Source organism: Panicum virgatum, chromosome 2K, assembly GCF_016808335.1.
Source record: "Panicum virgatum strain AP13 chromosome 2K, P.virgatum_v5, whole genome shotgun sequence".
Taxonomy (NCBI): Eukaryota; Viridiplantae; Streptophyta; class Magnoliopsida; order Poales; family Poaceae; genus Panicum; species Panicum virgatum.
In genome coordinates this window covers 64,038,044-64,049,842 of record NC_053137.1, presented here as the reverse complement: position 1 = coordinate 64,049,842, position 11,799 = coordinate 64,038,044, and the positions used below count along the sequence as shown (strand labels likewise).

General features: G+C 43.6%; 1 protein-coding gene across 2 annotated transcripts; it reads right to left on the bottom strand.

The window, feature by feature from the left end:
• LOC120694483 (COP1-interacting protein 7-like) lies at positions 1 to 8,378 on the bottom strand. 2 transcript variants are annotated; one of them, XR_005683512.1, is made up of 11 exons: positions 7,839 to 8,378; positions 7,562 to 7,741; positions 7,368 to 7,470; positions 7,219 to 7,249; positions 6,703 to 6,754; positions 6,347 to 6,499; positions 3,629 to 5,639; positions 1,770 to 3,108; positions 905 to 988; positions 583 to 715; positions 1 to 446 (listed from the first exon to the last, which is right to left on the bottom strand). XR_005683512.1 is itself a non-coding variant. In XM_039977613.1 (10 exons), exons 1-10 carry the CDS (start codon positions 7,895 to 7,897, stop codon positions 651 to 653), a joined length of 4,077 nt encoding a protein of 1,358 aa, XP_039833547.1. In that variant the 5' UTR covers positions 7,898 to 8,373; the 3' UTR covers positions 32 to 650. The 2 variants fall into 2 exon arrangements, 1 of the variants encoding a protein (XP_039833547.1); XM_039977613.1 differs by having other exon boundaries at positions 32 to 715; positions 7,839 to 8,373.
• Positions 8,379 to 11,799: the final 3,421 nt, after the last annotated feature.

Genomic DNA, 11,799 nt, shown 5'->3' with positions numbered 1-11,799 from the left:
TAAAATCATCAGTAAAACCAAGTACATGAGGTTGGGCTGAAGTTGCATGAGATGCTCCACAAATCGTTAGAAACGTATGTACAACAAAGATGTTACAAGGTCTGGTCACTAGTCACCCGGTAAATAAGGCGAAGTTTGAGAACAAACCCGATGAAGTTTGCTAACAATATATGTACGAATAGAAACATTTAACAGTCATCATTCTGACTAATGACTTGTTATGAGGTCTGGTCACTAGTCAACATTTAACACTTTGCATGTGCCTTGTAGAAGTCCAGTTTCCATTCTCTAAATGGCAAAATTACCATATATCGTGAATTTGTGATATATGTCGATGAAGAAACAGTTGAGAGGGAGATACAGATATATCACAAAAAACAATGAAAAAATACAGTAGTTCTTGGCCAGTTGAAAGAAAATATTGCAAAGGATCTTGAAGTCCAACTCTACACAGGGGGTAAAAGAGTATAAGAAAAAGAATAATCAAACGGGAACAATGGAAAGCTCAACTGGCAGCTTATATGAATTGCCATAGATACACAATATATATTTATAAAATCACAAGCTAGCAGTGTTGCGTACCATCCATGAAAATTTGATACTTGCACCTAATTCTGGAAGATATTTTATACCCTGGTCTCTTTTCAGGATCACCTGAGCCTGGCATCACCTCCCTTGTTTCGGAAAGTTGGGAGGGAGAAGAAAGAACGTGGCGCTGCATTTCAGGGATAAGATATTTTAGTGAAGATTGTGATTCCCAAAATAAGTATTTATGGCAAAGATAATGAGAATTAGTATGAAGAACCAAAATCTTAACACCCTATGCTTCAAACCAAAATCTTCACATCCTACGCTTTGAACGAGCAACTTAACATAAGCATACACATGTTACAAATTTCTATACCTTTGAGAGAACTCCCGGTGAGTTGATCCTCCCTCAATCTGAAATTTGTAGGGGGGTTTGGAATGGAGCTGCGTAGTGATTGTTCTGCAAATTAAAAAGTCTTAATCAAGTTTACGTGCTAGAGTAATGAAAATGTGTGGCCAGAGCTAAAATTAGACAGTGGCAAAGGATATATACACATATCTAATATCTTAACATTCGAAGTCCTTGAGCTATGTGAGTGCATCATTCCCATACCCAGCAAACCTTTCCTAAATGCCAAGTGGTCCTTGAGCCATGGCTCACAAAAATAAGTTATTAGATTTATTTTTCTGATGGCAATGCACAGGAATTCCATAGTGAACATTACAACTCTAGCGTCTTTTTCCCCTGGGCAAAATCCACACATTCGAAATGCATCCACAAACATGAACTAGGGAGATAGATGAGTATGTGAATTGTGAACGCAATCAAGAGAATGAACAGAGGAACATCCAAATGGTCATTATCAACAAATTGCAGATAAACATCGTATTCAAGTCATAATGCAGGACTGAGGCACCCTGGTTATTGTATATAACATGAGCGAAGAATAACTGGTTGTTCAGGGTGACAGGGTGTATCTTAGCAAGAGTATGAGTACCACTCAGAAATCTAATGTTCTCAGACAAACATACGATAAAGTGTTTGCCAACTTGTGGGTAAATTGTTGGAACCTACCAGAACCTTTTTTCTTTAGGGTTTTAGGGCCATGATCATCATACTAGAAAGTCCCCTTTAACTTTTTCTAGTGCCCATACAGTGTGGGAGTAGGATTTTGAGAGGCATACTAACTAATTTAAAGACAATGACTGGAGCTTTTGTAGAAAAGTAGAAACCAAAATACCTTGTTCAGCGTAAACCTCGTTCTCAACAAAACCATCATATGAAGCAAGATAACCCATTCGGGACTTTCTGAAATCATCAGAAGATCCTACAACTAGATCCCGTCCATCTTCCATGTCATCATCACATTCTGAGGCAGTGGAAGCAGATACCCAATCATTTACTAAGCCATCACCACCTCTATTCTTCCTTCCAAATTTCCAGAGTTTCTTCAATCCTTTGGAAACATCTTTCCGTGGCTGTTGAGATGCATTGACGCCGGCAAAAGGCATCTGTGCGCTGCCCCACTTTTTCCGCATCCGGGAAACATCAGCATCTGTTATTTCATCAAGTGAATGAGAATTCCATGGTGATGGACTTCCAGATGGTGAATCAGCAAAAGCATCACCATCTGAATTGTCATTTGCATAAGGGAATAGCTGTGGAAGGCGAGAGCTCCAGGGTGCTGGAAGATCACCAGTCGGATTGTGCACATTTCCTGTAAAAGCAGTGAACTTGGTACCACCAAGGCCAGATGCCTCACTTGGAAAGTTAACATCGCCATTTTCTGATCCTGGGTCATCCGAATTTCCAAATTCATGACTCGCTCTTGGGTTCTCACTGTCAGAATCAGCAGGAAAGTCACTTACCCTAAGATTCTCTTCGATACTTTCATATTCTTCCTCTTCTTTGCCATCATCAGGGGAATCCTCCTGCTGATCTTCAAAGTCACCACTGCTCTCATTGTGCTGGTGGAGGGCATTTGCCATCATGGCTGCCGCAGCCTGAAATCCAGCTATACCAACAACAGGGTGAGTCCCATTGCCTTTCCTAAGAAAAGCCTTTGGTGGAGCGGTTCTACGGGTATTGTAAGCAAAAGCTCCCTCTGAGTGATTATTGGAAATTCTTGAGGGAGCCCAATTGTAAACATCCTCATTCACTGATGGGATGTCCTTTAGTTCATCAGGAATTTGGCTCTTCCTCATAGACTGTGACCTCCTTGATTTATCTTCTTTCAAGGCACTCTTTGACTCTTCAATAATGCTCTTGCTACGGGCAAATGATTTTTGCTGAACCCTGGCGGTTGCTCTGCTAAGTCCAGGTGAAGGCCTTGTATTTTCTTTTCTTAAGCCAGAGAAATTGGGGACAGACTGCGCAAGAGGATTTTCTGGTGGATTCCTGCGGTCATAACCAGAGCTTACAGTCCTCGATGAACGCTTGTGGATAGGAGCAACAGATGTCTTTTGGCTGGAAGCAACTTTATTTGAAAAATTCTTCCTGGAATCAGCACTCCTCGAAGAACCATCACCGGATAGGTAGTCACTATTCAGTTCCTCTTCAACCAAGAATGAGTCTACCCCCTGGAAATGGCAAAGAAAATTATTGCAAGAAAGTAAACTCCATATTGTTTATTATTCCAGCATTCCACAACATTGCATGCAACTACAGGATTCAAAGATATGCATATGACACAGAATCAAGGTTTTAAAAAACGCTAGACGCTAGGTGAACGCTAGCCTATGGTTTAGAGTTTTTTGTGATTAAACGTAGATTAAACGTCTTTTGTGATTAAACGACACTGTGATTAAACGCAACGCTAGGCCAAAGTTTAGAGTTTAATCAAGATTAAACGTAGTTTTAAAACGTTTTTTAAAACAGGGCACAGAATGGTGAATGGTTTACACGAATACTTTGTAAAGCATTAATTTTCTGTACCAAAGAAACTTCAAAACAATATTTCATGTAAAGTGGAAATCCTAAAGTTATGTGCTCAGGGTGTTCATTAAGCATCCTACCCAAAATTCTGAAGTCACTTTTTAGCTATAACAAAGAGAACTACTTTTCTGTCGCCAAACAGTTATTTCAAATACAAATATATACCTGATCCTTATTTTTTCTAGTTGAGTGCAAAGGAGGAATCTTCTGAGAATGTGAAACATAAGTCGAGTCAGGGATGTCTGCGGATCGCGAAAATTTAGCTAGCATCTCAGCCTTGCTCCGTTCTAGGCTCTCATGCATTGCCTTTAACATTGCTTCCTTCTCCTCTCTCTGCAGTTTCCAGTCTTCCTTCAGTTTTGCATCCCTCTTTTGCATATACTGTTCATAGAACTTCCCTCTCGATTCTTCTAAACTGAGAACGCCAAGTTTTTGTGGTGTGCTAATGTTATACCCTTGACTGTTCACCATCTTCAGAAGCTCATTGGCATCAAACTCATTTGTTGTTATACTCTCCTCCACAACTTGTTTCGTAAAAATTGTCTCTGGAAGAACTGCTATAGGCTTCACCTCACTCACCATAGGTGTGCTATCAACCTGCACATCTGTAGGCTTGACTCTTTGAGAGGATGTTAGCTTATGTGCAGCATATAGTTTCTCTAATTCATTGGCCTTCATTTGTAGTTCACCATGTCGATCTTGGTTCCTTTTTCCTGGTCTTACCCTAGCCTGCAAATTTAGCTCTTGCTCGGTAATGGATGATTGCCTGCTCAAATTTGTTCCCTGGCGACCAGAACAATCTGAATCAGAACCAGCAGTAACCTTTCTCACTACATCCTCTGCCTTCCGTGCTACACGGTTTCGCTGGTTTCGCTGCAAACCGACATCATGGAACTCAGTTTCTGTTGAGGCTACCTCATCCCTACCAGATGAACCTCTAACATTAGCTCGGGAATTAGATGATGCTTTTGATTTAACACCAACAGATACCTTTTCAAATGCTCGGGATGGCCGATCTTTCCTTCTGATTACTTCTTCTGCTTCAGTGTGAATATCTTTTGTATGGAGGTGAGGACCTCTATTATCATTTTGTGGAATCTGTTCACTTGCAACTGGTACTTCATGAGCAGCACCTTCTATTTCCTTATCTATCATGCGGAAATGCTCCTCTGACGATGGGCTAGTTAAAATATCCTTATCTTTCAGCAAGGTTTCCTCAACTGGCTTTGCAGAAGTTTTTAAACGGTTTCTAGAGGAAACATTTGAAGCAGCATTGTTGGGCATCCTCGTGTGTCCTTGAATAACTCCCGGTTCTTTCCCAAAGGATGACTCACTCTCAATGCTAGAGTTTATAACCATGTCATCTTCTGCATGATATATGTTCTCATTATGAGGAGCAGGCATATTGCTTAAATTTGGAGCTGGGCATGAATTTTTGGTGGTCGAATCCATTGATATGTTATCCTTTTGACATGGCCAAGACTGTGATGTGACCGAAACCTTCAGCCCATTAGAATCCTCATCTGCTCTTGCTTTTGAGTTGGCCTCCAAATCTCTAGATGTCGGAGTTGCAACAGGAGTTCCATTCTCCTTTTTGTCATTTAAGTTGCCACTGTCATTGTTGCTTAGATCAATACTCATATCACTAACACTGCTCCACCTTCTAACCAACTTCTCCATGGAGGCACCAGAAGGAACCCTGCGGTGCTCACCTTTCCCTGGAACCACCCTACCAGCACCAGCAGAGGTACTGTTACCAGATCTTGGTGTCTGCTCCTTTTTCTGGCTCTCAAACATGCTTATCCTGTCCTTCACACTCAGCCGCCTCGAAACACCTACAGAAGGTGCAGTAGACGCATCTGTTTCTTGTTGATCTGCTGCCTGTTGGATGGTTGGCTTTGGATGCTGTTCTGCAGTGGGTTCGGATGCAACTTGGACTGGACCTTCGCTGTTGCTTAGTCTGTGGATCTGAGAGTCACTTTTGCCAACTGTAGATTTGTTGTTGGATTCGCCAAGATCAACTTGCGGATCATCTATAGACATGTCTGAACTGGAAGAATCACGGACATTCCCATCGTCAAAGCCCTTCCAGTGTGATGAAACTGGTGGTGATGCATTTTGAGGAATGACGTCGGGATGCCGCTGGCAAAGTGACATGAATTTGGTGCATGCTTCACTGAAAAAAACAAGTATAAGTTGTCATACATGTCCAGACATCACTCAAAAGGAAAGGAAAGGAGAAAAAAAAAGGAAAAAAATAAAGCAAAGAGTGCGAAGGAAGAATAACCTCGGTGCTGCCATTGCAACCAGCAAGGTAACAATGACTTGAGGGCCCATAGAGATTGAACAGATTTCACTACAGCTTGATACCCCGCAAGTCCCAACTAAAAGAACCTCCTCCCCATGCAAACTTCCCCACTTCCCAAAAATTCAATTATAAAGTTTCTAAGTTTACACCTTACATATTTACAAATCTGTTACTTTCTTAAGTTATCATAAAGTTTATTAACCAATCATAAATCATGTATAATTTGCCATGCAATGTAATGGCATTTCAAATTTCATAAATACAAAGAATCATTACTGTGCAACTAGTGGTTGTTCATATGACTATATGAGACTTCCCTGTTTCACATCACCTAGAAAATGTGCAACTTATACACAATACTGCTGCTCAAATATGCAAAATCTGTAACATTCGATCAACTCCTAGACCTAGAGAAACCAAAAGAATGTAGTGTGGTGATCAGTCGACTGATGATTGCATTACAATTTTTTTATGTGATTATTAATAAATTTCGAGTACAGAAATACTTATGAGTAACAATCTTAAACGGTAGCTTACATACCAGAATTATGAGACTGACAGGTTTTAAGCATTACCTCAGCCGGTTGGCACCAAAATGGTTTGCAAAAAGAAGAAGCTCGGATACACTGTTAGGATTGAAGCCAGCAGAAGATGCTCGGGAACAAGCTGTGGTTAAATCTTGTTTAAGGGCACTTAGACGCACATCAATCGCTCTAAGTAGTTCTTTCCTACACAAAGAATTGAACTACTAAATTAGTAAATTACAAAACACAAGAATGTAACAACCACAAATTGGTAGCAGACCTAACAAGAATTGCACATGAGGTGTCTCATGGATTTTAAAATAAACTAATTGGATAAGTCATGCCCCAACTAAGGCAAATCAAGTTTACCTGGAAAAGAATAAAACAGACATGACAAAGGAACTTACTTTGTAACATCTGCTGCTGCCGCTGCCGCGGCCGAGGCCGTAACATTTTCAGCTGCCAATGAGCATGGTCAGAGCATAAATTAGATCCAGAAGCAGCACCTATCCAAGATCATACTAATACTGCAACATTATATGAATATCCATTAGCCCCACAAACACTTGCAGAGATTAATTACAGCATTTATGCCTTTCCTCAATTAGAAATATGTTGCCCCTTATGTGAAGTTCATGCTATCCAATGCATTCATTCATTAGCTCCGAAAATTTCAGGCTATCAATTAACCCAGTTGCGTCTCCACCTGAACATAATCAACTATCTTCCTTCTTTGATTCTGATTTTACCATCAATAAGAAATTTTCATGTCACCCAAGTTAATATGGAGTGAATTTCCCACAATAGAAAAATGCAGTTGAACATTATCAGGTATGAACATAGATGGACTAATCTAACAAGATCCAGACCCCAATGGATAACGGAAGGGCAATCCAAACACTAAACATAATCATATGACATACCAGCTGCACCCGAGGTAGCATCCCCAGTACCCTGAACAAGGTACACAATTTTTAGACAACAGCAAAATCTAGAAAGAAACAGCTTCCTCTAAAAAAAAGAAAGAAACAGTTACACACTCCAAGAACTGAAAAAATTGCTTGGCACTTACTCCCTGCGCATAAATCTTCCTGGCCCCTTCTAACTGTGACATCTCCAAATCATAGGTATTCGCCAACTCCAGCACCTCTGGCGTGCTCACGAAGCGCACGAACCTGCAGGCAGAGGCCAGCCAAACATCCATCAAACCCAATCTTTTCGGCACCGCCAACCCAATAACCGCCGGATAAGCCAGAATCAGCAGACCTCTCGAGGGTTCCCTTGCTGAACCACGGGGCGCGGCGCTCCAGCTGCAGGCGGATGGCCGGAGAAGGTGGCTGCGCCGACGCCTGCTCCTCCGCAGCCCGCAGGTGCGCCACGAACGGCTTCACCGACCCGGACGCGATCTTCTCTGTCCGCCCATTGCCGGACACAACCAGCTCGCACCTGCGCAGGGACCCAAAGAGGCCGCATTTAGCGCACAAGAACCGCACGAACGCATCAAAAGGGTGGAATTTTCCTTCCTAGCCCCGCGCTTCCTCACCGCTGACGCCGAGGGGAGAGCTGGAAGAGCGCGAAGTCGAGCGGCGCGTCGGCCTCCATGGAGTCCTCCGCCACTGCCGCCGCCGCCGGCGAGCTCGGATCTGGCGGATCCTGGACACGAGCTCCTCCCCCCGCCGCAGCCTCCTAAGAAACGCTAGAACGGCTGCGTGGAGCGCCAATGCAGCTCCCGCGGCGACAAGATCGCGGCTAGCGGCGGCAGCGTCCACCGGACCGTGCTGCAGCGGCCCGGATCTCGCCGGCGCCCGGCCGAATCCGTCGAACGCGCGTGCGACGGGGGAGAGCGGAGTGGAAGGGGGCCCCGAGTGGAAGAAGGGAGGACTAGAGAGCGAGCTCTGCGTGTTTGGTGGTGGACTGACTTCTCCCTTCACTGGTGGCCTGGCCTGCTGCTGAAGAATGAAGCTAAATCAAGAATTTTGGGAGAGATTAGTGGTTAAATTTTGGAGCCACGGTTAAGCTAGCTGTGTGATTATGGGAACCAGTTCTCTTTTGAGATTGTTGGAATCATGGACAAAAGAATGGTAGCTGAACTGAAGGGCAGCTACTTGTGGTTATCTTTGATTTTTCTTCTCAATTTGGCTTTTGTGCGTTTAGTTCCCAAAAATTTTCACCTCGAAATTTGTGACTCTCTTTGAATACATTCATAGAGCACTAAATGTAGTTAAACAACAAAACTAATTGCACAGTTTGGATGTACACGAAGAGACGAATCTTTCGAGTCTAATTAGTACACGATTATACATAAGTGCTACAGTAACCCACATGTGCTAATGATGCGTCAAAGGCCTCAAAAAATTCGTCTCACGGTTTTCAGATGAGTTCTAAAATTAATTTTTTAATTAGTGTCCGAAAAATCCTCCCGACATCTGGTCAAATCATTGATGTGACATCCAAAAAAATTTGGTTTGGGAACTAAACGGCCCCTAACTTTTGAGGATAACAGCAACGGCTTTGAGAAGACTGAGGTGCTGACGCTTACCATTTTGCCCCTCCGGGAGAAGATGTAGGCTTTGGCTTTTGAAATTTAGAGGAGGGATTTCTGTTTGAGGAGGACCGTTTGATAATATAAACAATTCAGAAGAACCATTGTCGGTACATATATATTGTTATGATGGTACTTGTTTTTATTGTTGAAGAAATTTTAGGTTACCAAACATGATGCATCCATAATGAAGTGTGTCGTGCAGCGAGTGGACTGAAACCAAGGTTGCAGTTCTATTGAATAGCACGGCTTGTTGCATTGATTTGATGCCCTCGATAGCTTTTTCTTGAGCCTACGGAAAACACCAGCCTCCCAAACGGCTGTTCACCCTTTCTGCGGTGCTTTGTTTTGAATGCAATTCACTGCATTCCAAAAGTATACTATTTTGTACAGTGAACAGTGGTGTAAAAAGAAATTTGCGAAGGTGCACAAGGAATTAAATAACCTACTTTTCTTCCCTTTGCTTTGAATTGCACGTAAAACAACAGGTAATCTAACATAAAAGTGAGCATCCGGCAGTGATTGTTCTAGAACAGACTGGGCCCCAGGGGTTCAAAAGTGACACACCTTATTTGCATGTATTTCAACAGCTATGTGGTGGTGTGCAAACCCACAGCCGAGTGGCGTAGTGCACCCGCCTAAATCCAGATGGTGCGTACTCGGGGTTAGCTAAGATTAGCCCAATTTCGGTGGAAGAACTCGATGAACACACCAGTTTAGAGTGGTTCAGGCCGCCGGAGCGTAATACCCTACGTCCACTGTGTGTTGTATTGCTTGTGCTCTCAAAAGATTGAGAGCAGGGTTGTTCGGCGTGAAACCGAGCTTGTGTTGTGAGAGTCTTGGAGTATCTAGTGCTCTGTCCAGAGAGCGTCTGAGAATATGTGTGTTCTAGCGGGCGTGCTCTCCCTTTTATATGTCCAAGGGGAGCACGTACACTGAGCGGGGCCCCGACATGTGGACCCGACGATGTATTATAAATTACACTTTGGACTTCAATGCCTCAGATCCGGAGATCTTGTCGTCGGCTTCCGTGCGTAGCTTCTGACCAGGGATGGTCTTGAGCTGTCCTGTCAGTGTCAGAGTAGAGTCTAGCCTCTGCAGCCGCGCGTCGAGGTCATGATGAAGCACCGAACTACTGACTTAGTCACCGTAGCAGCGTGCACTGTTGCTCCAGTCAGTAGCTGGTCATCATGACTCGTCGACCATGCGCGCGGCGCTGAGTCTTTAATGCTTGGCTTGGTAACTGGCGATCCACAGTGTGGACTGACAAAACCTGCCCCGTGCCCAGCAGCAGCAGAGCCCGCCTCAACCACTCGCACTTAATGCGGGTGGGTGAGGGAGCTTCCAGCGGAAGGTTTGCGCCCGCGCCCGCGTCTGCATGACACGTGGCGGCTCCGAACCCCTCCCGAGCAGTTAGCTGAGCCGAGAGCTCACGAGGGTCCGGATAGGCACGTGAAGGTCTTGGACCCATCTACGGGAGTCCGGATGGCACGTGGAGGTCCCGGACCCACCTGCGGGGGTCCGGATGGCACGTGGAGGTCCCGGACCCACCTACAGGGGTCCGGGTCCGCGGCCACAGATGCTTAGCATTTTCACCTCTGGGACACGTGGTGACACCGGACCCGTACCCTAGCGGGAAGCGGGTCTGGGACCGTTGGTCCGGTGAGATGGAGTCGGACCCCAGGGGTCCGGCTGCTCAGCTCCTTAGAGCGTAGTTACGGATAACTACGCGAGTCTTGGCATAGTAGGAGTGGATACCCCAATTGCAATGTACCGACAAGCTATTTTATTTTTGATAAATGAACAGCTATTATGTTGCTTGCAACCTTCCCCCCCTCCAAATATAGTTTAGACAAGCCTAATTATGCTTTACTGATAGTATTAATAGCTGAAGAACATTTTTCTTCCAAAACCCTTTTGTATAATTGTATCTTATCTCCTCCTTTTATATTTTCTGTAAACAATTTCCCAAAAATCTAGATCTTGCTGTTGACCGACTGTCGTTGAGAAAACGAGTGGACAAAAAAAACAGTAGTATGAGGAAACCAGTGAATATCAAATCATGATATCATCTCTCTTGTCGGTGAAAACAACTTCAACAATTGTGAAATCCAAGCAGCGTGTTCATGTCACACATAGACAGAAAAATAGCACAAATCCACTTAACACCTCTTAACCCCATTAGCATGTGTGCTCAGTAACAGTTCTTCATTCGGGAAATTAAAATATCTGAAACGCCATTTTTTTTACTTTTTTACTGTATGAAATCATATGAACAGGTTCGAAAATGGAAAAAGGTGAGGCAGGGACACAGGGTAATAATTTGATGAAGACGACGGGGTAGTTGGCACATTAAGCTCACATATCACCCGATGCAGTCACTTTCACCTGAGCTCACTAGATTCTGCCTCAAGATTTCTAACAAACTTTGATTTATCCATTACTTTAGCTTTCTTTAATTGTTTCTCTGATGTAATTATCACTTTTTTTTCAGTCCCTTGAATCCCTACAGAGATCCTCATAAATATTTTTTTTGTTCGCCTACAGATCATGTAACTTTAATCTGTGAAACTTTAAGATAGAAGCGCTAGACAACCGATGTGCTGAATAGACATGTTCTGGAAATTGAAATTTCTACAGTGTTATGGTACAATGATTTGTACTGATGTGTGATGCATAAAAGCTCCGGTACTACACCAGAATTCCATAAACAGTGATAATGCATGCTTGATTTAGGTGCTAGTTGTGCTCATGGGATGGCGATGTTTCACCACCCTTAAGCTTTTTGCGCGAAGTAGGTGAACTCTAGGATTTGGGTTGATCACCTGCCGCGTATTAGCATTTGCTGATGCTGAGTAGCCGGTTTTTTTCCCCCCCTCCACAGCTGAGTACACTGTTGGTAGCATTGTTGAAGTGCAATCATGCATGGACTCATTGCACGTATGAACATAACCGAGTTGAA

What these genes read in the sequence shown, in the direction of transcription:
- LOC120694483 (XM_039977613.1), bottom strand. Translation starts at nt 7,897, where the DNA reads ATGGAGGCCGACGCGCCGCTCGACTTCGCGCTCTTCCAGCTCTCCCCT. An exon ending in AGCAAGGGAACCCTCGAGAG is followed by an intron (nt 7,471 to 7,561) that starts GTCTGCTGATTC and finishes CTCTGCCTGCAG; the next exon opens with GTTCGTGCGCTTCGTGAGCA. An exon ending in CACCGGGAGTTCTCTCAAAG is followed by an intron (nt 716 to 904) that starts GTATAGAAATTT and finishes CCTGAAATGCAG; the next exon opens with CGCCACGTTCTTTCTTCTCC.